At 42.9% G+C, this 26,804-nt stretch overlaps 1 protein-coding gene across 1 annotated transcript in view; it reads right to left on the reverse strand.

Moving 5' to 3' along the window:
* stau (double-stranded RNA-binding protein Staufen) overlaps window positions 1-26,804 on the reverse strand; it is an 81,933-nt gene that overhangs the window by 14,247 nt on the left and 40,882 nt on the right. The window contains exons 3-4 of the mRNA XM_065230403.1: window positions 22,526-22,917; window positions 1,748-3,751 (exon numbers count right to left, since the gene is read on the reverse strand). Of these exons, the coding sequence (XP_065086475.1) occupies window positions 1,748-3,751; window positions 22,526-22,917 (2,396 nt within the window). The remainder of the gene's footprint in view (window positions 1-1,747; window positions 3,752-22,525; window positions 22,918-26,804) is intronic.

Genomic DNA, 26,804 nt, shown 5'->3' on the forward strand with positions numbered 1-26,804 from the left:
GGAATCGTACGAAGAAATCAAAGATCGAGAAGATCGACAGCTCTGGATGACCGCAGTTAGAGACGAGTTAAAATCTCTTGAGGAGAATAAGGTGTGGACGACGGTGGAATGCCCTGCCGGTGTCAAGCCCTTGCGAAGTTGACGACGCTTCGAATTGTGCTGGCCGTAGGTGTACAAAGGGGATTCCAGTTCCATCAGATGGACGTCACGACGGTGTTCCTTCATGGTGAGCTACAAGAGAGAATCTTCAAGGCTGTTCTGGATGGCGTCAAGGCAGACCCTTGGCTGGTGTGCCAGTATGGTTTGAAGTAGTCTCCTCGTTGTTGGAACGAAAAATTCAATCAAGCGCTGCTGAAGCTAGGTTTCACACGTTCCAAGCACGACTATTGCCTATACACCCGTATCGACAAGAGGGGGAAAATTCGTTGTTTTCATCGTGCTGTATGTCGGCGATCTCCTGATAACAGGTATGCAGCTGACCACCATAATGAAGCTGAAACGCGAACTGTCGGCGATGTTTGAAATGACCGATTGTGGAGAGCTGACTCACTTTCTTGGGATGAAGATACGGTACGATCAACAAAATGGTAGAATGATGCTGTCTCAAGAAACCAGCCTGGAAAGTTCGGCATGGCGGAGTGCAATGCAACAAGGACGCCAATGGAGAAAGGATTGAAATTTGATCGTCAAGTGGCCGAAGGTGTTCGAACCGTACCGTGAATTATTGGGAAGCCTGATGTACGTGATGATGTCCACAAGGCCGGACATTTGCTTTCCTATCGGATATCTGGGGAGATTCCAACTTCAACCTGGACAACAACATTGGACAGCTCTGAAGCGGGTTGTACGATACTTAAAAGGATCGATGGAGTGTTGCTTGACGTTTACTCGAGACAATGAAGCGGCGCCACTCATCGGGTTTGCTGATTCAGCCTGGGCCACCGATACCGACGACCGGAAATCAGTAAGCGGATTTGTTTTCCGTGTTTACGGATGTACTGTTGCGTGGTCAAGCAAGAAGCAAACAACAGTTGCAACTTCTTCAAGCGAAGCTGAATATGTAGCGTTGAGTGCTGCAGCATCGGAAGCAATATGGCTAGTCGGTGTTCTAGGCGATCTCGATGAGCTGAACATTGAACCAATCACCATATACGAAGACAACCGTGGATGCATTGGTATAGCCATAAGAACTTGGAGAGTAAGAGAGCCAAACACATAGACATTAACACCATTTTCTTCGTGATCATGTCGCTGCTGGTAAGCTATTGGTGGAGCCAATTGCCAGCAACAACCAGTTGGCTGACTTCTACACTAAATCGTTGGATGTCGGACGATTTGAGGAACTTCGGACGATGCTGGGACTATCCAAGCGAGAGGGGGTGAAATCAAAGTAGTCGTTGGATTACCTGACCTGGTCACTCCTGTTATTTTTCGCTGTCATTCCAATTCAAGAGCTTCTTTTGTTCGTTAAGTCTCGGCCTGTTCATTATTGCCCCGTCCTGTCCACGTAGTTCCTTCACTAATATTAATTATTATTCTGGTGATTTCGATTTTTCTGAAAAATTTGTTATTTGTATCTTGTTAAACTCGACTTTCAGTACTCTAAGTACATTGTAGATGCATGCGAGCTAATCAAACAATTGCACAAATTAAAACAGTCTGCCGAGCATGATACATCTCAATAATCAAACCAACGATCTGAAAACAAAACACCAATTCGCGAAAAGACATATCTTTCCACACCTACCTGAATGCAACTGCAACACCCCGGGCACGATCTGCCGTCCGGAAGAGCCACCGCCACCTTGGTGGTGCACCTTTCCGCCACCCGCCACCGGGCCGCCGCCCCCTTCGGAGTACACGATCTTTCGGCCCGGCGGTTTTTCCACCATCTCGTTTGCACTTCCCGACATGTTCTCCTTGTTCGGCGAACCATCGCTACCTCCGCCATCGACCGACCGGCCATACCCGAGCATCACCAGTAGATTCTCCGCCGCTTCTTTCTTGGCCAGCTTCTTCGTCGAGCCCACACCGGTCGCCGATTTGCCGCTGGCCGACACCTCCATGATAAACTCCCGACGCCGTGCAACGCCACGCTCCTCCAGCAGTGTGTACACGGGTTCCTTCTCCTTGCGTGCCTGCTGAATCTGCATCAGCCGGCTGATGGGATTCACCATTCCCGAAGGATCTTCTTCGCCCTTCTCCTTGATCAGGTTACGAGTTTTCTTCTTCGGTAGCGGTACCTTCCGTTTTTGCTTCAACAGCATGCGGGTGTTCTTCTCCGGCGAAGCCGGAGGAAGCTTCCTCAGCTCATCCAGCATCTTTTCAGCCGCTCGCTTTTTCGATAGCTTCTTCCCGTTACCTTCGCCTTCGGTAACGATAGTACCCACTTTGCAAAGAGTAGTAAAAACTTTCATGTGAGGAGGACCCTTTTCGCCGTGGACTTCAAACTGAACGGACAGTTTGCGTTTCAATGCCATCTCATGCACGAGAGAGATCGGAGATTTTAGCTCGGAGTTGGGGTCATCGCTGTCGATCGATGTGTTGTGACTGTCCGTTACGGCGTTGGCCGAATCCGGTGTTAGCGGCTTCAGTACCTCCAGGGCCCGAGCCGCCGCATCATGTCGAGCCGCTTGCAGCGTGTGCCCTTCCCCTAAAAATGTCCTCTCTCCCACGTGCAGGGTCACTTTGTACACTTCCGGCACCGGTTGTGCCATCGGCGGGACGTGTTGATTGTAGTAGTATCCACGGGAATGGTAGTCCGGTTTTCCACCCATGGTGTTCCGTCTGTTGAAGGAATTTGGAGGTGGAGCACCATACCGAACGCCAGCCGGTGGAGGAGCATTGTAGGTGCTATTGCTACGGTGGTATCCACCGTAGTGAGCGCCAGGCGGTGGAGCCGCGAAGAAGTTGTGACTGCCAGCGCCACCCTGTTGGGGAGTGTTTGGAGCCCCTGGCGGATGACTGTTGACGGGGTACTTGGGTGCAGTTACCACCTGTTCCGTTTCGTAGACAGTCGGTTCCCCGCGTTTCATGGCCAGCGCATTCAGTTCGACCGTTGGAGTTATGTTGCCGATGCTGGTTTTCCCGCCCGGTTTGGTCCGGTTGGTTTTCGCCGGTGGATGTTTATACTTGGTGGCCCCGATGGCTTCGTGGGCTGCACTGTGCTGTGCCTTCTTGATGCTTGGACCTTCTGCCGTGTATTCTTCATCGCCCAGCTTGAGCGTGACGGTGAAGCGCTTTTTGTGTGCCGGGCCGGACTCGCCGGTTAACCGGTACTGGTGTTGGATCTTGTTGTATCGTGCTAATTCATTAACTAAACACATTGGTGTTTTCTCTTTAGTGTTTGCCAAGGTTTCTGGTACAGACGACAGCAGTATCGACTGTGAGTGTATGATGGTGGTTGAATCTTTCTGGTTGCTATCGGAAGCGTTGCCCATGACCACCACGGTGGTGGCAGTGGACGCCGGTATGACGCCTGCACTGCCACCACCTCCACCTCCTCCTCCGCCTCCGCTACCGCCCATCACTGCCGGAATACTGCCGCTGCTGGGTGCGCTGGCCGTATTGCTGCTCATGTTGGTGGTGGTGCCGGGTGTGGTAGTGGCGGTTGAGGAGGAGATTCCTCCCGATAGCTGCTGCTGAACGGGGTCCACCTGATGGACCACTATTGCATTTGCGTTGTTGTTGTTGTTGTTGTTGTTGTTGCTGCCGACTGATGCCGTATTGCTGTGGTTGTGGATGATTTTAGCTGGAAGAAGGGAGAACAAGGATACAGGTGAGTTAATCAGTTCCTGATCATCAGAGTAGGTATTAGCATATTAGAGTTAGTGATTATGGGAAGTGATATTCTGATATGTATAAACATAAGAAATAAATCACGCTTGTTCCTTTAGAGTCACACCTTAGATTTTATGGTATATACTGTAAATGCAACAGGGGATACTCGAAATAGCTAGGATAGGCAAATTTTGGGTCAATATTGGAGTATTGTAACTTCGTCAAATATGATCCGCTTTTAATTCATTCAAATGTATCCCAACAAACAATTGCCTATTGAAGAAACGACTTCTTGACGATTTTATTCAACTGTATGCTTAATAATACTTGTACTATTTTTAATAATAACTTCTGCTCAGGCTTTGTTCACACAAATCTGGAGAATTTATTCAACCATAACATAAAAATATGTTTCCATCCCACTGCGACCTAGCAAGAAGTACAGTCGACTTGTTTCGCGCTCCGGTATTTCGGAAGTTTTCTCGGTATTCGGTTGGTTTAAATTATCAGTTTTTTCTCGCTTAGTGATTACTGGCATAGTACCCGGCTAAACAATTATCTGAAAGTGAGTTTTTTTCTGAGAAGAAAGTGTGTTTTCGGCATCATCGGAAGGAAAATTGTTTTTGCGATTGCCAATTCGCCAACCATTTTGCCATCGGTGCGTGATCACGCATACCTGCACACAGATCATCGTCATCGAGTGTCAGCATCTGCCTCCGCATTTATACCGGTCATCCATCATCGTGTGTCCAGCTGAGTGCCGAGCCTAATACAAGCACACCACTACAAAGATCGCCCGCACACGCGCATCGAAGGTCACCCACGCTGCGCGTCGCTCCGCTGCTGCTGTGTAATCACTCGGTGGTAGTAGTATAGCAGATAAGTTTTTTTCCTGTTTCTTTCTCTCGCCCATCAGTTAAATTTAATTTTGTGTTTCTGTGTTTGTAATTTTTTTCTGTTTATTGTGTCTGTGTGGTTTTAAGCATCGTTTCAGTGGTAGAGCGTTTACCGCTCCCACTAGTACGGCAAAATGGACGTCTCGTCAGAAGACGATATGGACATTTTGTCGGAAGATGACACCAGTTTGCCACTCGATGGCAAGAAAAGACGAAAACGTGTTGTCATTCATGGTTCGTCTCAGAAAAGCCCCCGATCGCGAGCCTATCCAGATGACTCGACTGGACCATGGGTTGTCTACTTTCAGCCCAAAAACAAACCTTTGAACTTGATGCAAATTTCCACTGATCTGACGAAGCGATACTCGGCCGTGACCGAAATCACGAAGGTTAGGCATAATAAACTTCGTGTTGTCGTTTCTAACCTGAAGCAGGCTAACGAGATTGCTGCCTCCCAGCTCTTTACGATTGAGTACAGGGTTTACATACCAGCTCGTGATGTGGAGAACGAAGGTGTGGTCACCGAAGCGAGTCTGACCCCCGAGATCTTGGAGAAGCAGGCGGTTGGTCGTTTCAAGAACCCCTTGCTCCCCCCGGTGAAGATACTGGATGTCCAAAAACAGTATCTGTCAGCGAGGGTAAAAAGAGTTTTACCCCCACAGACTCGTTTCGCGTGACCTTTTCTGGTTCAGCCCTTCCTCAGTACATCGAGTTGGGAAAACTTCGGCTACCTGTGCGTTTGTTTGTTCCTCGGGTCATGAACTGCCAAAACTGCAAACAGTTGGGACATACGGCCTCTCACTGTGGCAGCAAGGCACGCTGTTCCAAATGCGGGGAGAAGCACGAGGATGGCGCCTGCACAGTCACGGCACCAAAATGCGTGTACTGCAAAGGATCTCCTCCTCATGGTCTCTCGTCGTGTCCGGTGTATAAACAACGCGGGGAAAAACTAGAGCGCTCTCTTAAAGAACGTTCCAGGCGGTCTTTTGCAGAAATGCTTAAGACAGCCAAGCCATCGACCAACGAAACAAATCCCTTCGCTCTTTTGTCAGATGACGAGTCTGGCTCTGACTTGGCTGAGGAGGGAGTTTCTTTCAGTTTTCCGGAAGGTTCTGCCCGGAAACGAAAACGCATCCGTTCGCGGAAAGTTGCAGATCAAGAACCCCAAATCAGCTTGCCCAAATCAAGGAGTGGTGGAAAAAAGGAGACTTCTACTCCTCCTGGATTCCGCAGAACTGATTATACCCAGGATTTTCCACCTCTCCCGGGGACATCCAAAACCCCCGATGCCCCAATTTTCAGAACACAAGCCCCTTCTTCATCTGGGTTGTTCTCATTTGATAACATTGTGGACAGTATCCTCAATTACCTCGATATTTCTGATCCTCTGAAAAGCATTGTTCTGGCAATGATTCCTACTGTGAAAACCCTCTTGAAGCAGTTGACATTGAAGTGGCCCCTCCTTGCAGCAATCATCTCCTTCGATGGATAATTTTCCAAACGAGGTCGGGGATTTGATCACTGTTCTACAGTGGAATTGTCGAAGTCTTATTCCTAAGATAGAATCGTTTAAGTTTTTGGTTCACAATAATGATTGTGATGCATTTGCTCTGTGTGAAACTTGGCTCTCTTCAGATATCGATCTTCCTTTTCATGATTTTAACATTATTCGACTGGATCGTGAGGATTCGCGTGGAGGAGGAGTACTTTTGGGGATCAAAAAGTGCCATTCCTTCTATAGAGTGAATCTTCCACAATTTCCAGGTATTGAAGTTGTCGCATGTCAGGCTTTTGTTAAAGGCAAGAGCCTTTGTATTGCTTCTGTGTATATTCCTCCCCGAGTTTCGATTAGTCAAAAACAACTTTCAGATATCTGTTCAGTTCTTCCTACTCCACGGTTGATTATGGGAGATTTTAATTCCCACGGTACAGGCTGGGGGGAACTGTATGATGACAACCGTTCTACTTTGATATATGACCTCTGTGATAACTTCAATATGACAATTCTTAACAATGGAGAAGTAACACGTCTGGCTGGTCCATCCTCAAATGGAAGTAGATTAGACCTCACACTTTGCTCTAATTCATTATCGTTGGATTGCACGTGGAATGTGATCCAGGATCCCCACGGTAGTGATCACTTGCCGATCAAAATTTCGATTGCCAGTGGGTTCAATCCGTCGGAATCCGTTAACGTCGCGTACGACCTCACCCGTAATATCGATTGGACAACGTTCAAGACCGCGATAGATGAAGCCGTGTCGTCGGTAGAAGAGCTTCCACCGTTGGAGGAATATAACTTCCTCTCCAATCTGATCTTGGACAGCGCGCTTCGAGCTCAAACTCGGCCGGTTCCAGGAACGTCTTTTCGTAGGAAACCTCCTACCCCTTGGTGGGACCAGCAATGCACTGAGGTTTATCGTAAAAAGTCCGACGCGTTTAAGCTTTTCCGGAAACGCGGAACACCCGAGTATTTCGAAGCGTACTCGACTCTTGAACACGAACTCAAGAGCCTCATCAAAGCCAAGAAACGCGGATACTGGCGGCAATTCGTGGACGGTTTATCGCGTGAAACGTCGATGAATACGCTTTGGAACACGGCGCGAAGGATGCGTAACCGGTCTTCAAACAACGAGAGCGAGGAGTACTCGGATCGGTGGATTCTCCAGTTCGCGCGAAAAGTATGTCCTGATTCCGTGCCGGCACAGATGATTCCTCGCGAAACGACGAATTCGGTAGACGAGATCAGCCAGCCTTTTTCAATGCTAGAGCTCTCACTCGCGCTCCTTACGTGTCGCAATTCGGCTCCGGGGGCTGATAGGATCAAGTTCGACTTGTTGAAGAACCTCCCAGACGTCGCTAAGAGGCGCATGTTGAACTTGTTTTGTCAGTTCCTGGAGTTCAATATTGTTCCAGATGATTGGAGGCGAGTGAGAGTTATAGCCATTAAAAAGCCTGGAAAACCCGCGTCAGATCATAACTCGTATCGTCCCATCGCGATGTTATCGTGCATTCGAAAATTGTTGGAGAAAATGATCCTTTTTCGCCTCGATAAATGGGTTGAGACGAACCACCTACTCTCAGATACTCAATTTGGTTTCCGTAGGGGTAAGGGAACGAACGACTGTCTCGTGTTGCTTTCCACAGAAATCCAGTTGGCTTTTGCTAAAAAAGAGCAAATGGCTTCTGTGTTCTTGGATATTAAGGGGGCTTTTGATTCAGTATCGGTTGAAGTCCTTTCAGACAAACTCCACGCTTGTGGCCTTTCCCCATTAATTAATAACTTTTTGTACAATTTGCTGTCAGAGAAACATATGAGCTTTTCTCATGGAAACTCTACAGCTTCTCGATTTAGTTACATGGGTCTCCCCCAGGGCTCATGTTTAAGCCCCCTTTTGTATAATTTCTACGTCAGAGAAATTGACAATTGTCTAAGGGACAACTGCACGTTGAGACAACTTGCAGATGACGGAGTAGTGTCTATGACAGGGCTCAAAGAGGTCGACCTGCAAGGACCCTTACAGGATACCTTAGATAATTTGTCTACTTGGGCTATCGAGCTAGGTATCGAATTCTCCTCGGAGAAAACTGAGTTGGTTGTTTTTTCTAGGAAGCATAGCCCAGCACAACCGAAGCTTCAACTTTTGGGTAAGCCGATCACTCAGTCCATGTCTTTCAAATATCTTGGGGTCTGGTTCGATTCCAAATGCACCTGGAGATCCCACATTGAGTATCTGAGACGAAAATGCCAACAAAGGATCAATTTTCTCCGAACAATTACCGGAACGTGGTGGGGAGCTCATCCGCAAGATCTTCTAACGTTGTACCGGACAACGATTTTATCGGTTTTGGAGTACGGTAGTTTTTGCTTCCAGTCGGCGGCTAAAACTCACATCATCAAACTGGAACGTATCCAGTATCGTTGTCTTCGTATCGCGTTAGGATGCATGCACTCGACTCATACGATGAGTCTCGAAGTGTTGGCGGGCATGTTGCCACTATCGGATCGGTTTTCGGAATTGTCCCTCAGGCTCCTCACCCGTTGTGAAGTTATGAACCCACTGGTAATCGAAAACTTTGAGAAGCTTCTTGAGCTAAACCCTCAAACTCGTTTTATGTCATTGTACTACGTGTACATAACTCAGGATGTCAGTCCTTCACAGCATAATCCTCATCGTGTATGCTTCTCCGACTTCGGCAATTCAGTTAGTTTTGATTTATCTATGACGCGGGAGATTCGTGGGATCCCAGAACATCATCGTTCCATGATTGTTCCGTCAATTTACGCTGCAAAGTTTGGCCAAGTTGATTCCGCAAGATCGTTCTTCACAGATGGATCACTAATAGAGTCGTCCGCTGGTTTTGGTATTTTTAACGAATTTCATAGCGCCTCTCGAATGCTTCAAGCTCCTTGTTCCGTATATGTTGCTGAGCTGGCGGCAATACATTATACGCTAGAAACGATCGCCTCACTTGCACCAGATCATTATTTTATTTTTACGGATAGTCTCAGTTCTGTCGAGGCTATTCGCTCTATGAGGCCGGTAAAGCACTCCTCGTATTTTCTCATGAAAATACGAGAGCTTTTAAGTGCTTTATCTTTAAGATCTTTTGTCATCACCTTTGCATGGGTCCCATCTCATTGCTCGATTCCGGGCAATGAGATGGCTGACTCACTTGCTAAGGTGGGCGCTATGGAAGGCGATATTTACGATCGACAAATCGCCTACGATGAATTTTTCTTCATTTATCGTCAACAGTCACTCGTCAGCTGGCAGAATAAGTGGAGTGAAGGGAGTTTGGGACGATGGCTATATTCGATCATCCCTAAGGTGTCGAAGAGTCCTTGGTTCAAGGGGTTGGATGTGGGTCGAGACTTCATTCGTCTGATGTCTCGCCTCATGTCCAATCACTATTCGTTAAACGCTCACTTGTTTCGTGTTGGGCTGGGAGACAGCAATCTCTGTGAATGTGGGCAAGGTTACCAAGACGCCGATCACATCCTTTGGTCTTGTGCTGAGCATCGTGGAGTCAGATCTGAGCTGTGCGATTCCCTTCGGGCTCGAGGTAGACAACCTAATGTTCCAGTTCGGGATATTTTGGCTAGACGTGACCTGGAGTTTATGAAACTCATATATGTTTACTTTAAGAATACTAACCTTAGATTGTAAGTTTGATTAACCTTGTGTTTAGTTTGTGTATTGTGCGTGTAGTTTTTTTTTAATGTTTGTTTTCAAGATGAATAGAAATAAGTTCATGTTTTAGGATTAATTAAATATTTGTATAATAAATCATATTTCAAACCTCCTTCTCCCTTTCCCCACCCAAAAAATTGTAAATCTCCACTAACCTCGAGACGACCGCGAGTAATCGGTTCAATTCCTTTAACTCTAGATTTAAGACATTAATCATGTATAATGAAAATGATAACTCGGCTCTGTAAAGTTTATTCGATTGAGCCTGTACAAATAAATTAATATAAAAAAAAAAAAAAAAAATAAAAATATGTGGTGTTGAATAAGGTATGTCGAGAAGCTTTTATTCGACTTACAAAAGTTGTAACAGAGCTTATTCTAGCAAATTTTTGATTGTTCAGTGTTTACTAGACATCATTACTTCCTTAAACAGCTATGGTATAAAGGTGTATATAGACGCTTGATTCTCGTGTGAAATAATGTTTAATTAGACACTATTATACATTTATTAAACGATTATTCAACTATGGGATAATTAATCCGAAAATAAGAACGGGACAGAGCATGGTTGGTCGTTCTCGTTAGTAAAGGTTGTGTCATTATTTCTGTCGAGGCACGCATCCCCTCGCACACATAAGATCCTAGAAAATTTATTACATACATACATACATAACACACACATGTCGTTAGGTGGGATTCGAACCATGACCTTGCATTCACCAGTCGCTTGACTTGCCATCTGAGCTATCCTAGAATACATCATATGAGCAGCTAAATAAGCAATAAAAGCTTGAATCTGAATACCTATCAGCACTCCCTGCCGTAACTCTAGCTAATTCAAAGAGATGTGAGAATGATTAAATCATTCATTGTTGTTTTACAAGAGACCAATGTTACCTCTCCATCTCTCTTATTTCGATGGAAAGGATGCCATGAATTGATTGTCATGAGTGATACGATCTATGATTACGATTTAAATTAATTAGGCGTAGAAAATAAATTAAAAAAAGGATTGAAGTTGGGATTGAACTCGTGACCTTCTACTTGGAAAGCGGAAACGGTAACCACTATGCTACCAATTTCGTTTTGTTGTTAGCCTGAAGCAGTGCTGTTCAATAATGAATCAATACGCCGTTTGTAAAGCATTTATAAAGCATGAAATTAAAACATGGACGCATAGTGGTATAAGAGCTGTTATGCTGACTGTATTCACCTTCATTCAGCAATATTGTTAAGCAATGCAATGGAATTGTTTTTTGGGCAGTGTTGTGGAATAATGAATCTAATACGTCGTTTATAAAGCATTTACAAAGCATTCAATTAATACATGGACGCATAGTGGTATAAGAGCTATTTTGCTGACTATATTCACCTTTATTCAGCAATATTGTAAAGCAATGCAATGAAATCTAATAATGGAGCTAGAAAACATTTATAAGACGTCTAATGAAGCATTTTATTAAAGCAATTGAAAACAGTCGAATTAAAGCGACAATGTATGTGCAAATTACATTTATTCAGTTTGTTATTAGATCAAACTTCTGGTTCTGAATCAGGAAGACAGTAAACGTTTATAAAGCTTTTAACAGGTAATTTAGTCATATCAGAGCAAACGGCGGAATAAAGGCGCATCTATCGACCTCAATGAACTTTTTTCAGCACATAATTTGACATCCTGTTTTATTCAGCAATGTACACTGTTATACAGCATTAATTCAATGTGTATGCTTATTTGTGACTGTGAATTGTTTGTTGGGATTCAACTGGAAAACGAATATAGCTTTATGGTGTAGCGATGACAAAAACCATGGTCACCGGCTGCCGGAGATATTCCGGGTTTGCGGAGGGCTTGTCTAACTTGCTAAATTTGTGATAAGATTTTCTAAAGGATACCAGTTAAAAATCCATATATTTAGTAAATACACAGAAAGAAAAACCATTTCCAAAGCGAATGATATACCAAGAATAAAAATCAGCGCATAATCCACCGAGATATGGCCATTTCCCCTGGAATCGGTTTTGATGGAGGGTTCTGAATGTGATCAGATCTTTTAATCACTCAAAACATACCATGCGATAGCTTTTTCTTCATATTTTGTTCATGAATAGGGTTTCCATAAACTTCAAAAAGGATCATTGACCACATTGGTCACTCTTGGAACCTCTGGGATGCTCCCGGGAAACCTGTAGCAAGGGACAATTGTATTGTAACACCACAACATGCCTTGCGACGGGTATTTTTTCGTGGTTTTTCACTTAAAACACTCCAAAGTTGACCAAAAATTTGCCTATCCTAGTTATTTTGAGTATCCCCTGTATATACAGCTATTCCATAGCAAAGCGATATAGTGGTTCTCAGAATTTCGTAAAAAATAGTAGTTTTGTTCCTTATCGCAAAATATTTGACTGGTTTTTTTTTGTCATTAGGGTGAGTATTTCCATGTTAGGAGGTCGAAAAAATGTTACATTGTAAATAAATTGTAGACGTTTCTCGAAAATTCGTCCTTCATTAATTGGAACACTGTTCCAGTAGTTGTAGTGGTTGCTAACTTTGGTTCCTATAATAGTGCATTGGTTTCTTATGGATTCCACTATTATAGGAACACTACCATAACTATAGGTGCAAAAATGCCCAAAATCTAAAGAAAAATAATTTTTTTCCGTCATTTTTGGGCTAATTTCTAGTTTCAAGTATGAAAATTTACTTTACTTTAGGAGAGTTACCTATGAATAATAAATTTATCTGGTTTTCCACCATTGTCTGGTATAAACCCCATACCACAACTATAGGTGAACCACTATAACTGGAACAGGGTAACGAAGTCTATGATAATGTTTTTTTTTACAAAATCTTAGTTTTAAAAATTTATCTAGGTTTAAAATCTAAAATAAATTCATGGTGCAAGAATTCTTTAAAAAATTTCGAAGCATGGCAGATAGTTGTGAATCTTGATAAATGATCATTGTCCAGAATCTTGGACATTATTCCATGCCCGGAATAAATGTCAGATTTACATGCCCTACACGTCGTTCCCGTTTCGAAAATACCCATATTGAAGGGTATTTGCCACTTTTTATGAAGCGAATGCCCGCCATATTGGATTCCAAAATTGCGTCGGATATCAATTTTCGACATCTACACGTCGACCCTGTTCCAAAAATATCAATTTTGTAGGGTACTTACCATCTTTTTTTGAACCCAATGGCCGCCATATTGGATTTTAAAATGACGTCGGATATCAATTTCCAGCCTATAGACATCACCCCGATTCCAAAAATACCCATATTGATGGGTATTTGACAGTATATCCCACTTTCCATGAAACCGGAAGCCACTATCTTGGATTTCAAAATAGTGTCGGATATCAATTTCCGGACTTTAGACATCACCCCGATTCCAAAAATACCCATATCGATGGGTACAAATTTGATATCAACCATCCCTATTCTAAACATAAAGGAGTGAAAAACAATTTTGTTAATACCGCGCGAAAATCTGTCAATGACAATGACCAATCTCAGCACTGCGGCTGACGACATTACATCCCGTATTTCTGCCCTTGGAACTCTTTACAGGATTTCTTCTGAATTTTCTCAAAAAGTTGCTCAGAATTCGCATTAGAACTTTCTGTGGTAGTCCCTTACAATTTGCTCCATAATACTCTAGAAAATCTCTATAGAAGGCTCTTTGATTCACTCTGCAATTTTCCTAAAACAGTAAACCCGTAAAACAATTATTTTCCCTTCTGGTTGCACGGAGGTGTATATTGGCATTCTTAGTAAGTACATATGTCCTTCCGTGGATTTCTGAGCAATATGGACCTGAGCCGAATGTGGTCTTTCAACACCTCGAACCGCAAGCAGAGTTAGCTCAAGGAACATCTGCCGTTCTGGCTGAAAGATATGTGGCCGCCATCCAGCCCCAATCTTAACCCCTTGACTTATTCAGTGTGGCGCGTCATGAAGACCACGGCCTGTGCCAAACGCCACTCCAGTATAGCAAGCCTCAAACAAACATTGACTCGCACCTGGAGAGATACACTGAGGCAAATAGACTTAAGAATTTCATAAGGCTTGACTTATGAACAACACATATGAATTTCATAAACGTGACTTATGAATGAATTACGGGTAACATGAGCTAGCTCTTATACACCTTTAGCCATTTTATTTTCCCAAGCGTGGTCGAGACGAGACGTCAACCAACAGGCCCCGTAATTTCAACGTCCATGGTTCGGTTCCCGTCTGCTCCGATTTTTTTGTCAACATCATTTTTCATAAGGCAAATTCATTTATTTCTGGTGGCTAATATTCATAAGTGTTTCTTATGAAATTCTTACGTTCTTTTGCCTCAGTGTTTGAATCCGGACTATATTATCAGAACCTGTAGAGAATTCCGGGAGCTTGTTGAGACCGTAATTGAAATTCTATAAATGATTAATATAGGACCTATATTATAGGTATACATGTTTACAAACATATCCCTTTTAAATACACACATGATTTTTACTACTCCGAAAATTTTTAGATTTTTTTTGGTGCAAAATTATCACGCATAAGGTAAATAAAAAATTTCCACATTTCTGCTAGGGGAAAAGTTCTCTTCGGCAATACCTTAACCTATTATCATCAGGGGGGTAAACAAAGTCCTAGAGCACTCAAATTTGGCCAATAGTTGCTCTGAAACACAATGTATCCACATGCCAAAATTGAGCTCTCAAGGACGTTGTTTACCCCCCTGACGATAATAGGTTTAGGTATTGCCGAAGAGAACTTTTCCCCTATATGGTTATTATGCAAAATGGAATTTGATGCCAAAATAGGGTAGAGCTTGGCAATCTGACCGATTGTAATCTGAACCCGGCTAATCTTGAGCTTGAGCTTGATTGACCGCCCACGGTTGCTACTCTGTTACTGCCAGAACAGCTGTAATTACACAGAGAACCAATAGACGATGCTTTTGACTAGCAATCATCCTCAATGTGTAAAAACTGGTGATCTTAAATTAGGCAATACCAGCGCCGGCCGCGCCCGAACACAGGTCAAGAAAGGAATGGGAAGGATTGTGTTGACATGACACTCGCTTTGATGGAAGCCGAGAACACCTCTGCACTTCCACGAGGAATCACTGGGATGTTGGATAAGAGGGTTGGGTTTGCAGCAGGGTTCGTTTTGGTAAACGATAAGCTGAATTGATGTCCTAACGATCATATAACGCGAAGGAGCTTGGGACTAAACCCACGGTCTTCTGCTCAGTAAGCAAAAACGTTTGCCACTAGGCAGACGAGCACCTTTTTAATCACCGAGTTGCTGTTATTACCATGTAGTCATATTAACAAATAAAACGATTGACGAATCTTGAATGTGGATGGGCCTGAGATTAGACTCATGATGTTCTGCTCAGTAAGCAAAAACGGTTGCTCTAAGGCCACCGAGCCCCTCATATCACATAATACCGTTGCTCAAATTTGTGTATCCATTCAAACCCGGAACCAACGACAACAACGAGTTTCGCAAAATACACGATACACAAGCGATTTTACCATAAATATCTTTGATATGTAAGGACCTGGGACCGCGTTTTTCTGCTCAGTAAGCAGGCCACTGTAACCGACGATCTTTCAAATCCGAAAACTAAAAACTACGAAAAATTACTTAGGCCTTCATTAAGTTCCACTTTCACGCGACGTTCAATGACAGGGTCCTATCCAGGATTACATCTGAAAAATCCAAATCTGGCCAACGCCCACCCTAAACCTAAACCTGTTCTAATCCACCTGAAATGACTAACGAATGGAAGACTTTGACTACCCAGTCATGCAATAGTCTCATTCCGTGCCTTATGGCAACTTGATGATTCTATTGCGCTAATCTTTTGGCACCACCCAGGGGAGACTTGGTCCTATACCCAATGCTTAACTTATCTCCATTCCACTCAGCTACTTGCAATTTCTTGTGATATAGTGGGCGGAATATTATTATATGAGACAATTCAATGCAGACGTATTTCCAAATTTGGCAGATCGACAGGTAATCGGTGAGTTACCACGATAGTTGCTATTCAACAACTCGACAACGTCCCATCGTCAACGCCTGCTATGAGAATTTCCCATTGCAGACGCCAACGAAATGACGTCATCGAGCTATCGATTAACTACCCTGGTTATCGCCTGGTACCTTATAGCACGATGCTAGGAGACGAACCGGAAGAATCGATGAGCTACCTCTCCCCCTGTAATCTGAACCCGGCTAATCTTCACACCGTGCAAACTAAAAATGGCTCAAACTACCCTAATAAACAAGTACCATAAACGAACTGTATCTAGGATGGGTAAACTATCCCACAAATGGTTTGGATGATACCCCGAACACGTCGTTAAGTTCTCTTTTATGGTTATTTTTATTAGGGTAATGTTTCCTACCCGGGACATCCCAGGAAACAAATTTAGATGGATTTTTGGGCGAAAGTTACTAGAAATTTCCCAGAGGAGCCAAACAAAACTACCGTTCCGATTCAAATTTCGGACGATTCAAATTTCGGACACTTTCATTTTTAATTAAATATTACATCCAGTTAGAAACAAAGTAATAATGTTAGATGATCGTGGAGGGCACTAGTCAAAAAAATTTAAATTTACAAGACATGTGGATCATATTCGACCGAGATAATCAACTTTTAAAAGTGTCCGAAATTCGAGTTTAAGTGTCCGAAATTTGAATCGGCACGGTACTAAAGAGAAAGTTTGAATTAATTTCCGGGCAAATCTGAAAAAAATGTGGTTCATGGCATGATAAATATACAACCCTGCCGGAACCGGATTCGGGTATCCAGAAGAGGCCAGATCCTGATGTTACTCCATGGCATGTCATGATGTCTATTTACTTCTGGATGAAAAATCATAAATGTTGAGCCGTCAGACGATACCAGTACATGAGGTTTTGGAAGTGTCCTTTTTGGGCTTCTGCCAGAACTGGTTCTGGGTATCCAGTATTGAGCCGTCGGACGGTACCAGTACATAAGGCTTAGAATGTGTTTTTTTTTGGGGCCGCTCGGAACCGGTTCCGGGTATCGGATGTGGCCAGATTCACCTGTTTGTTCGTGGTATTATGTGTATTTACTTCTGGATGAAAAATCATAAATTTTGAGCCGTACCAGTACATGAGGTTTTGGAAGTAACCTTTCTGGAGCCCTGCCGTAACCGGATTCGGTTATCAAGAAAAGGCCAGATCCTATTGTTAGTCCATGGCATGAAGTCTATTTACTTCTAGATAAAAAATCACACATTTTGAGTCGTCGGACGGTACCAGTACGTGAGGATTTGAAAGTGTTTTTTTTTTTTGGTCGTGCCGGAATCAGTTTCGGGTATCCAGATGTAGCCAGATCCACCTTCCGGTCCATGGAATTTACTTCTGAATGAAAAATCACAAATTTTGAGCTGTCGGACGGTACCAGTACATGAGGTTTTGGAAGTGTCCTTTTTAAGGCCCTGCCGGAACCAGTTCTGGGTATCCAGATATGGTCATATCCACCTGTTGGTCTATGGAATGATGCCATGGGATGAAAAATCATAAATGTTGAACCGTCGGACGGTACCAGTACATGTGGCTTAGAACGTGTCCTATTGAGCCTCTACCAGAATCGGGTCTGGGTATCGAATGTGACCACATCCACCTGTTTGTTCGTGGCATTATGTGTATTTACTTTTGAATGAAGAATCATAAATTTTGAGCCGTCGGACGGTACCAGTACATAAGGCTTAGGATGTGTTCTTTTTGGCGCCGCTCGGAACCGATTCCGGGTATCCGGATGTAGCCAGATCCACATGTTGGTCCATGGTATGATGACTATTTACTTCTGGATGAAAAATCATAAATGTTGAGCTGTCGGACGGTACCAGTACATGAGGCTTAGGATGTGTCCTATTTGGGGTCCTGCCAGAATCGGATCTGGGTATCGGATGTGGCCAGATCCACATGTTTATTCGTGGCATGATGTCTATTTACTTCTGGACAAAAAATATGAATTTTGAGCCGTTGGACGGTACTAGTACATGAGGTTTTGGAAGTAACCTTTCTGGAGCCCTGTAGTCACGGGATTTGGGTATCCAGAAGAGGCCAGATTCTCCTGTTAGTCCATGGCATGAAGTCTATTTACTTTTGGATAAAAAATCATACTTTTTGAGTCGTCGGACGGTACCAGTTCGTGAGGATTTGAAAGTGCTTGTTTTTTGGGTCGTGCCGGAACCAGTTCCGGGTATCCAGATGTGGCCAGATCCACCTTTCGGTCCATGGCATTTACTTCTAGATCAAAAAACATAAATTTTGAGCTGTCGGACGGTACCATTACATGAGGTTTTGGAAGTGTTCTATTTGAGGCCCTACCGGAACCAGTTCCGGGTATCCAGATGTGGCCAAATCCACCTGTGTGTTCGTGGGATGATGTCTCTTTACTTCTGGTTGTAAAATCATAAATTTTGAGTAGTCGGACGGTACCAGTCGGTAAAGGCACAGCTACAAAGCAAAGGTCAGATCCACCTGTTAGCCCATGGCATGATGTCTATTTATTTCTGGATGAAAAATCATTAATTTTGAGCCGTCGGACTGTACCAGTACATGAGGTTTTGGAAGTTACCTTTCTGGAGCCCTGCCGGAACCGGATTCGGGTATCCAGAAGAGGCCAGATCCTCCTGTTAGTTCATGGCATAATGACTATTCAGTACGTGAGTATTTGAAAGTGTTTGTTTTTTGAGCCGTGCCGGAACCTGTTTCGGGTATCCATATGTGACCAGATCCACCTTTCGGTCCATGGCATTTACTTCTGGATGAAAAATCATAAATTTTGAGTTGTCGGAAGGTACCAGTACAGTAGGTTTTGGAATTGTTCTATTTGAGGCCATGCCGGAACCAGTTCTGGATATCCGGATGTGGCCAAATCCACCTGTTTGTTTGTTGCATGATGTCTATTTACTATTGGGGGTCCTACCGGAACCGGTTCCGTGCATCCAGAAGTGTCCAGATCCAAATTTCGGTCCATGACATGATGTTTATTTACTTCTGGATAAAAAATCATACATTTTGAGTCGTCGGACGGTACCAGTACATGAGGTTTTGGAAGTGTTCTATTTGAGGCCCTGCCGGAACCAGTTCCGGGTATCCAGATGTGATTAGATCTACTTGTGTGTTCGTGGCATGATGTCTCTTTACTTCTGGTTGTAAAATCATAAATTTTGAGTAGTCGGACGGAACCAGTCGGTAGAGGCGCAGCTACAAAGCAATACCATGCTGGAGGTGTGGCTGGGTTCGATTCCCGGTCCGATCTAGGAACTATCCGGGCTGGAAAATTTCTCGACTTCCCTGGGCATAGAGTATGATTGTACTTAATTAATAACTGTGGAAGTGCACCTAAGTTGAGAGCACGCAATAAGCTAATATACGATATGCAATAAGCTTGAAATGTGAGGAAGAAGCAGAAGAATTCGGTATCAGTACATGAGATTTTGAATGTATCCATTTGTGTCCTATCGGAACCGGTGCCAGATATCCTAAATGGCCAAATTGGGGAAATCCTGGGCAGGGTGCCTTTCAGGGAACCTTTATTTTTCTTTTGAGGCCAATAGATCAAGAATTGGTTTTTTATTGGGAGCGTGTTGCAGTCTGGGTCTTTTTAGACCCTAATGTCACTTTTTTGTAGCGCCACTCCTAGAGGTCGCTGAAAGTAGAGAGGGTCTAGTATAAGAGAAAGGAGCGGATTGAAAACAAACTGTCGTGGCAACCTATGTCAAGATGATTTCTAGCAACACTGCCAATGCAATCAAGATTCAACATAGGCTCTGGGCTTTGACAGTTCGTTTAGCTCAAAATCAGCCAGCCCGGCCCTCTCTTACACACGGTAAGAAAAAAGTACCCAACGGCCAGTTCACTTTTACCTACTTTTGACTAGTTTGTCTCCTTTTCTCCTTCTAATGTTGTCAAAAACAAAGGAGCAAAACCACCCAACAGGGGTAGTAAAGTGTGGGAACCCAACGTTGAGTATAATCATATTTACCTACTGTTGGGTACAACTAACTTACTTTTGGTTAAAAAGCCAGTGGAAAATTCCATACGAACTGCACACAAGTAAATGAAAATTTCTTTGACCCGTTTTACCTACTTTTGGGTTCCTGCACTATAGTACCGAGATGAGTGAAAAGAACTTAATTTTGGGTACTTTTTTCTAACCGTGTACTAGACCCTCTCTAGCTGAAAGCTTTTTTTGAAAGCAAAATGTTCGTTTCCGAAAATTAGGAAAAGTAAGAAAATTCATGTCTCTATCATATCTCGTTACAAAGTTACAGCTATTTTAAAGCTAAAAAACAATTCAATTTTCAGAATGTATGTTGTTACTGAAGTTTAATCCACTCCAGAAGTATTATGTTCAATGGCTAAAAAAGAAAAACGTGGAAGATATAGTTGGTTATATTATAAAATGTTAAGAATTGCTTGATTATGATACGAGAATTTCAAAATTCCTCAAGAATTCCAGGTTTTTCCAGGAAAAAATAAAATTCCCTGAGGATTGTCCGGTTAGTCCGAATTTTCAAGGTAGTTTAAGTTTAAGTCTTTAAGTTAAGTGTTGCCTGGATGCCTTCCTTCAGATAACAACTTGAGAGCGGTAAAATCGATAGAACTGTTTCAACCACATCGTCGGTACATAAGCGAGTCGGCGATCATCTCTTTTTTGCCAGTGGGGGGGCCACTTCAACGGGGGAGTTTGGTAAAGAGAGATGATCACATCGATTTGTACCTTCATAAAAAGTTGTCCTTGCTGGCTTTCTACTCTCTATATACAATTTTCACACTGCCGTACTCTAACGGAACTATCAACTCTATACTTTCATCTCCTCATCTATCATATAAAAATTACCACTTTATTCTGTTATTTGAAATTAGCATCTTCAACTATGTAAATCGTTGACTTCACGCAGAAGTAATACAAAACATATAGTCAAAGTAAGTTAACATGATTGTAACCAAAATAGGTATAGGTATACAACAAAATTCGAATCCCTGTTAATGCCCAGTTGAGGGGCCACTAGACTGATGCAAATTTTGACATTTTCGCTCCATAGTGCTCAAACGGTTTCAAATCGGGTCCTGATTAGTCTCCCAAAATTTGAACTCATTCGATAAGAAACTGACTTGGCACAAACCATTTGAAGTTTATATGGAAATTACTATAGGAAAACCAAATAAAACCAAAATAAAACTAAAATAAACCATATCCATCTAACAATTTACCATATTGCTCTGCTTTAAAAAATAATAACTGAGCTCGTAGAAAATTTTATCAGCTACAACTTTGTCCTGAACTACATTTCAATATAATGTAAGCATCAAAAGTTATCAATAATTCAAGTCACTAATGTCTTACGATTATGCTCAATCAACTGTTCAGCAGGCAACATTGGTGTTTCTGGCGCACACAAATCATGGCTACTATGTCAAACTGCAAGATACAGTGTTGCTTACAAAACAGCTGCTTGATCATGCCATAAGATTATCAATCTCCTAAACAATTAATAACTATTTTATTTGACGTTTGGCTCAACAACTATATTCTGCTAAGTTGAAGCAGAGAAAATTTTCCATAAGAATAGCTTTTGAATTTTTGAACAGTATAGTATGGAAAAAAGTAAAAAGACAATGAACACAAAGTTTGGATTTCCCATAGTAATTTCCATATAAACTTCAAATGGTTTGTGCCAAGTCAGTTTCTTTTCAAATGAGTTCAAATTTTGGGAGACTAATCAGGAGACTAATAATTTGAGCACTGTGGAGCGAAAATGTCAAAATTTGCATCAGTCTAGTGGCCACCCTGCCGCCGGTAATACCGTGCCTCTACTTACTAGGCTATATGAGGTCCATTTGTCCTATCTATTACCCGGAAAAAGGAGATCCGGAGTATATCTGGTGTTATCAATTTTACAAGACAACTGGCACAGTCTTCTACCAGTGTTTGCACAAATTTAGCACTTAGCAACACATATCACCCAGTATTTTTTTTATTAATTACTTTATTTGTACAGGCTCAATCGAATAAACTTTACAGAGCCGAGTTATCCAACATATCACCCAGTAGACCAGTTAGAAAATATCGTTTTACGAAAAGTTCAGTCTGCTGGAACAGGAATTGAACCTTCACTCCAAGGTACTCGACATTCTTCCATATTTTTAAAGACTCCCAGTCTCAATGTGGTTCTAATTTCGACGTAATGTTCGTTAAGGTCTTCACAGTTGTTAATTGAGAACTGAAAAAAAATCATGACCAGACTTGCAATCGGACCCTCGTCAATCTCTGGCATTGTATGCCGCGCCAGCACTGAAAAGCCTCTCGGAAGATCCCTTAAGAAGATGAACATACCGAAATGACTGCTAATCCATGTCTTCTACTCACAGTTGAGCTATTTATCCTATCGCACTGAGACAACAAATCCCTCCAACCTCTTCTCAACGGTTGACCTTTCCGACACTCTCGTCATGCACTGAAGAAGGCCATCAATAAATTTCAATAATTGAGCTTGACTGCAATGTCCCACACTAATATCCACTGATTTCACAGGCTCCACACTATATTCGTACAACACTCAAACAAACTACACCGTAGGTACTACTCACGTTCATGCGATGGAATCATGCGAGCCTTGGACGCCCCGGGACCGGCGGCCGACACTACCGGAATCGCAGCCGAGTTGTGGTGTCCCGTGTGGTGATGGCTGTGATGATTGTGCTGTTGGTGGTGATGCTGCTGATGTTGGTGACTACTGCTGTTGCTGGTGCTGCTGCTGCTGCTGTACGGTAGCGTCTTCGGAGGATGGCCCATTCCAGAGTGCTGATGTTTCGATCCCATGCCGCCGCCGCCGCCGCCGTGTGTCATGCCATTGGAGGTGCCATAGTGCTGTGACGGAGGTTTCCTAGAGCCCTGCAATGGCATGTGTGGACCGGGCATCGACTGGTGGTGATCTCCGCCGGCCGGAACACGTGGATGATGGTGGTGTCGGTTGTTGATTCTGAAAGAAAACATAGAGGAACGATTGTAGTACGATAGTAAAGAAGTGAAGGAGGAACCCGCCGGCAGGGCAGGTATGGGCAGGAACGTTCGACTGTCCAGCAGCATTTTTGCGCGATCACGGGTCAGCTTTCATCAAATCACAATGCGGTCAATGCGCGGCGAAATTTCCTCTCTGTCTCTCCGGCGGACAAACGGAAACAAAGTTCAATATCCTTTCGTGTTCACTCCTGCTGTTACGTGTCCCCGAGTAGCTCTGCTCGCGACCGATGTTAGTGCAATACTAATCTGGTCAACTCAAATCCCCAAACCGCAATCTGATTTACCCTATTTACACACTGTCATATATCATTAAAGTGAGCCCTGATCGTCGGACAACGTGGCATATGTCTCTCTTTCTAGCTCGGCTCCCGTCGTCCCTTTGTATGGCCATTCACAGACGTTCGGGAGATGTTGGCAAATGTTGCGCTTCTCGCGGAATCTTATTCATGGATATATGATCCATCTTTTCTTTCTGGGTGGAAACCAGGCTACCCGCGGAGCTCCTGCTGTGCAATCTAGCGCTCGCGCACACTGGTGTAAACGGTTGAATAACGGTCAAAATGTGAAATTGATTCAATTTTAAATTCACTATTTATTGAAAGCAGGATTGTAATTTCTAGAATATGTAGAAGAACGATTTTAATATTTCATCCGGTAATCACAGCAAATTTTCCCACAGTGCACTAAATAGAACGCATATACAAACACGTTATCTCCTCCCGGGTGAGGACGTAATAAATTCATTTTCCTTTTAGCACCACTCACTTCTTGTGCTGCTCCTACTGTCGTTCTTCTTTTCTGCTACTGCCTTGGTTTTGTTGTTATTCCAAGGAGCAGCATCAGCAGCAACATCAACACACAGAGAAGAAAGAAAAAAAAAAGTTTAAAAGGACACTCCGGTTGATCCTGTGTCGCGCCTAAACAAGAGATCCCGGCTATAGCTACTGACTGCACGCTGCTCGATTGTTCGAATGTGAAGGGTGCCTCTCTTGTAGCCAACTATCCAACGGAACAGGTCTCGATGAGTCTCGACAGTGCGAAATAAAGGACCTCGCCGTCATAAAAGGGTGAGGAAAGCATTTGCGTACATTTGTGGATAAAAACAAATAAATAATAAAAACTGTGAACTGATGGTGATGGTCTGCCGAAGAATGGAAGCGATCTTGAGAATCTTCGGACGGTGGATGGGGAATCACATGACTCGCGCATTGTCGTTGAAGAAAAAAAACTTGGAGATCTTAACCACTGTTGCCAGGGCATTTGTTTTAGAAAAGTTCAGAATTCCACGGACCCTGGAAGAGTCCGGAAGACTTATTATATGCAGTGCCAGGAGCTGTGGGAATTTATATAGAAAATTGCTTAAGAGGATTCATTTCTCTATTGATCTTAGGGTATCTTCACCGGCGGTACAAATCGTGGTTTTAGTCTATTTTTTTAGAACAAATACAAAAACACTGCTGCACCGGTATTGTACATTTTGTTTTATACCGGATCTAAGCTGCATCACTTTGAATAATTTTGCCACAATTTTGAATCAGAAAAAGACAATTCGAAATCACTTTTTGAAAGACATGTTTTTGCGGGGTTTTTTGAAAGACAATGAGAAGTAAACAAATCAAAACAAATTGATTCTTCAGTCAGATGCATATAAGTGGCAGACTTTTTATATGGCTTGCTATCGTTTGCTGTTGGGGATTGATTCGATTTAACCTATATTTCTCGATTACTTTTTCGAAGGGACGTATCAGCTTTTGTAAACAATTCATTTGACCATCGGTTTGGCGTAACTGATAGCTCGCCCACGCATTCTAACACCACTATCAGGTAGGGAAAAATGTCCCCTATCTGATGGCAGTGTACGCATGCGTGGGTGAGCTACCAGTTACACCAAATCGACGATCAAATGCATTGTTTACAAAAGCTGATACGTCCCTTCGAAAAAGTAATCGAGATTTGTTGTTTGCTCGCTGTTTTGTTAGTTGAAGGTAAGTTCAAAACTTAAATTTGGTGTGTACACAGGGGCAAGAGTGGGATCGTCCATTTTCAACTCTGAATGCGGAAGATTTGGTGCGATAAAATAGGAAACTATGGGAAATGTGCGACTTCAATCTGCCAGGCGTTTCGAGGAGACCATCCCATAGCGGATTTCTCTATCCAGATCCTGATAGCAGGAGCTGCAACACTGTCTCAAATTAACCATTTAGTTAACGAAATCAACCGTAGTTTGAACCTCTGTCTCTCATTTCCACGGCTCCTTGTCGTCCTTACGAGTTCCGCACCATCCTCCTCTGATCGTCACTGTTGAGGACAAACTCGTTCGTGATTTCGACGAACATCCTGCAGCGGTTTCTTATGACTTCCGTAAAACTGACCACCGTATGGCATTATACAGTCAGGAATCCTTATTGCCGGGGTAACGGGGGCGTGAATAAGGAACCGCGAATAAGGATACCCACAGCTTATGGGATTTTCACTAATAGGGGCTGTGGTGGATTATCTCATTTGTATCAACATATATAAAGCTATACTGTCTTCGACAAAGTTATTGTACTGGGTTAGAGGAACAAGCCTGTGCCATTTGCTTCAAGTTTAATAGGGAACTACGCCGCTAAAGGCACTTCACTTTTATTACTTCAAGACCAACAACTCCATTTTGTAAACAAACCTTGTAAGGCCATGTTGACGCAAACCTACGCCAACGCAAACAAACAAAATGGAGAGTAGAGTTATGCAAAATTTGAAATTTTCGCTCCACAATACTTAAACGATTCCAAATCGAATCCTGACTAACCTCTCAAAATTTGAACCCATTTGGTGAGAAACTGAGATGGCACAAACCATTTAAAGTTTGTGTGGGAATTACTATGGTAAAACCAAGATTTTCGTTCATGTCTATCTAATAATTCACCATATCGGTCTACTTCAAAAGCTTTTAACTTTGCTTGTAGGAAATTTTCCCAGCTACAACTTTGCTGAAGACTTTTTGATTAAATGCAAGGATCGAAAGTTATCAATGGTTCAATGCGCTGATGTCTTATGATCATGCTCAATCACCTGCTCAGCAGGCAGCATTGGTGCTTCTGGGGCGTTGAATAGGACACAAAAATCATGGCTACTATGTCACTGCAAAATACAGTGTTGCCTACAGAGTAGCTGCTTGATCATGTCATAAGTTTACCAATCTCTTAAATAATTAATAACTTTTTCCTGTCTCGTTTTACATAGAAACGATCTTGAGCAAAGTTGTAACTGAGCTTTTCTATAAGACTGGCTATCGATCTGTTTCTCAGCTCAATATGGAAAAAGACTAGAGGGCAATGAACAAAAAGTTGAGATTTCCCATAGTAATTTACATGTAAACTTTAAATGGCTTGTGCGAAGTCTGTTTCTAACCAAGTGAGTTGTAACTTTGGGAGGCTAATCAGGACCCGATTTGAAACCATTTAAGTACTGTGGAGCGAAAAAGTCAAATTTTGCATCAGTCTAGTGACCATATTAGTTCAGAACTCTCACACTACTCGTCGCCAGTGTACATATGAACTTCCTGTATAAGCTGTATCCCGAGCTCGTGGCCATGTAGAAGGTTACTGTCTTCAGCAAAGTTGTTCAGATGACCGCGGTCTTCCGGGTGATGTTCATATTAGTTCAGAACTCTCTCATTCTTTTTTTTTATTTATTATAGTCACTAAAGGGTGATACGGTCAAAATTTGGTCAAGGGAAAACGCGTGTAAATTGGTGAAATCGTTTATTTAAAAAATCAAATTAAATTTCTTTTTCAAGTTCAATTAGTATAAAATTCAGGAAAAATATTCAGTTAGGCTTCCGCTTTTCCAAATCCGAATTGC

Source organism: Ochlerotatus camptorhynchus, unplaced genomic scaffold, assembly GCF_037179485.1.
Source record: "Ochlerotatus camptorhynchus isolate MF236.1 unplaced genomic scaffold, CSIRO-AGI_Acam_v1.1 ptg000330l, whole genome shotgun sequence".
Classification (NCBI taxonomy): domain Eukaryota; kingdom Metazoa; phylum Arthropoda; class Insecta; order Diptera; family Culicidae; genus Ochlerotatus; species Ochlerotatus camptorhynchus.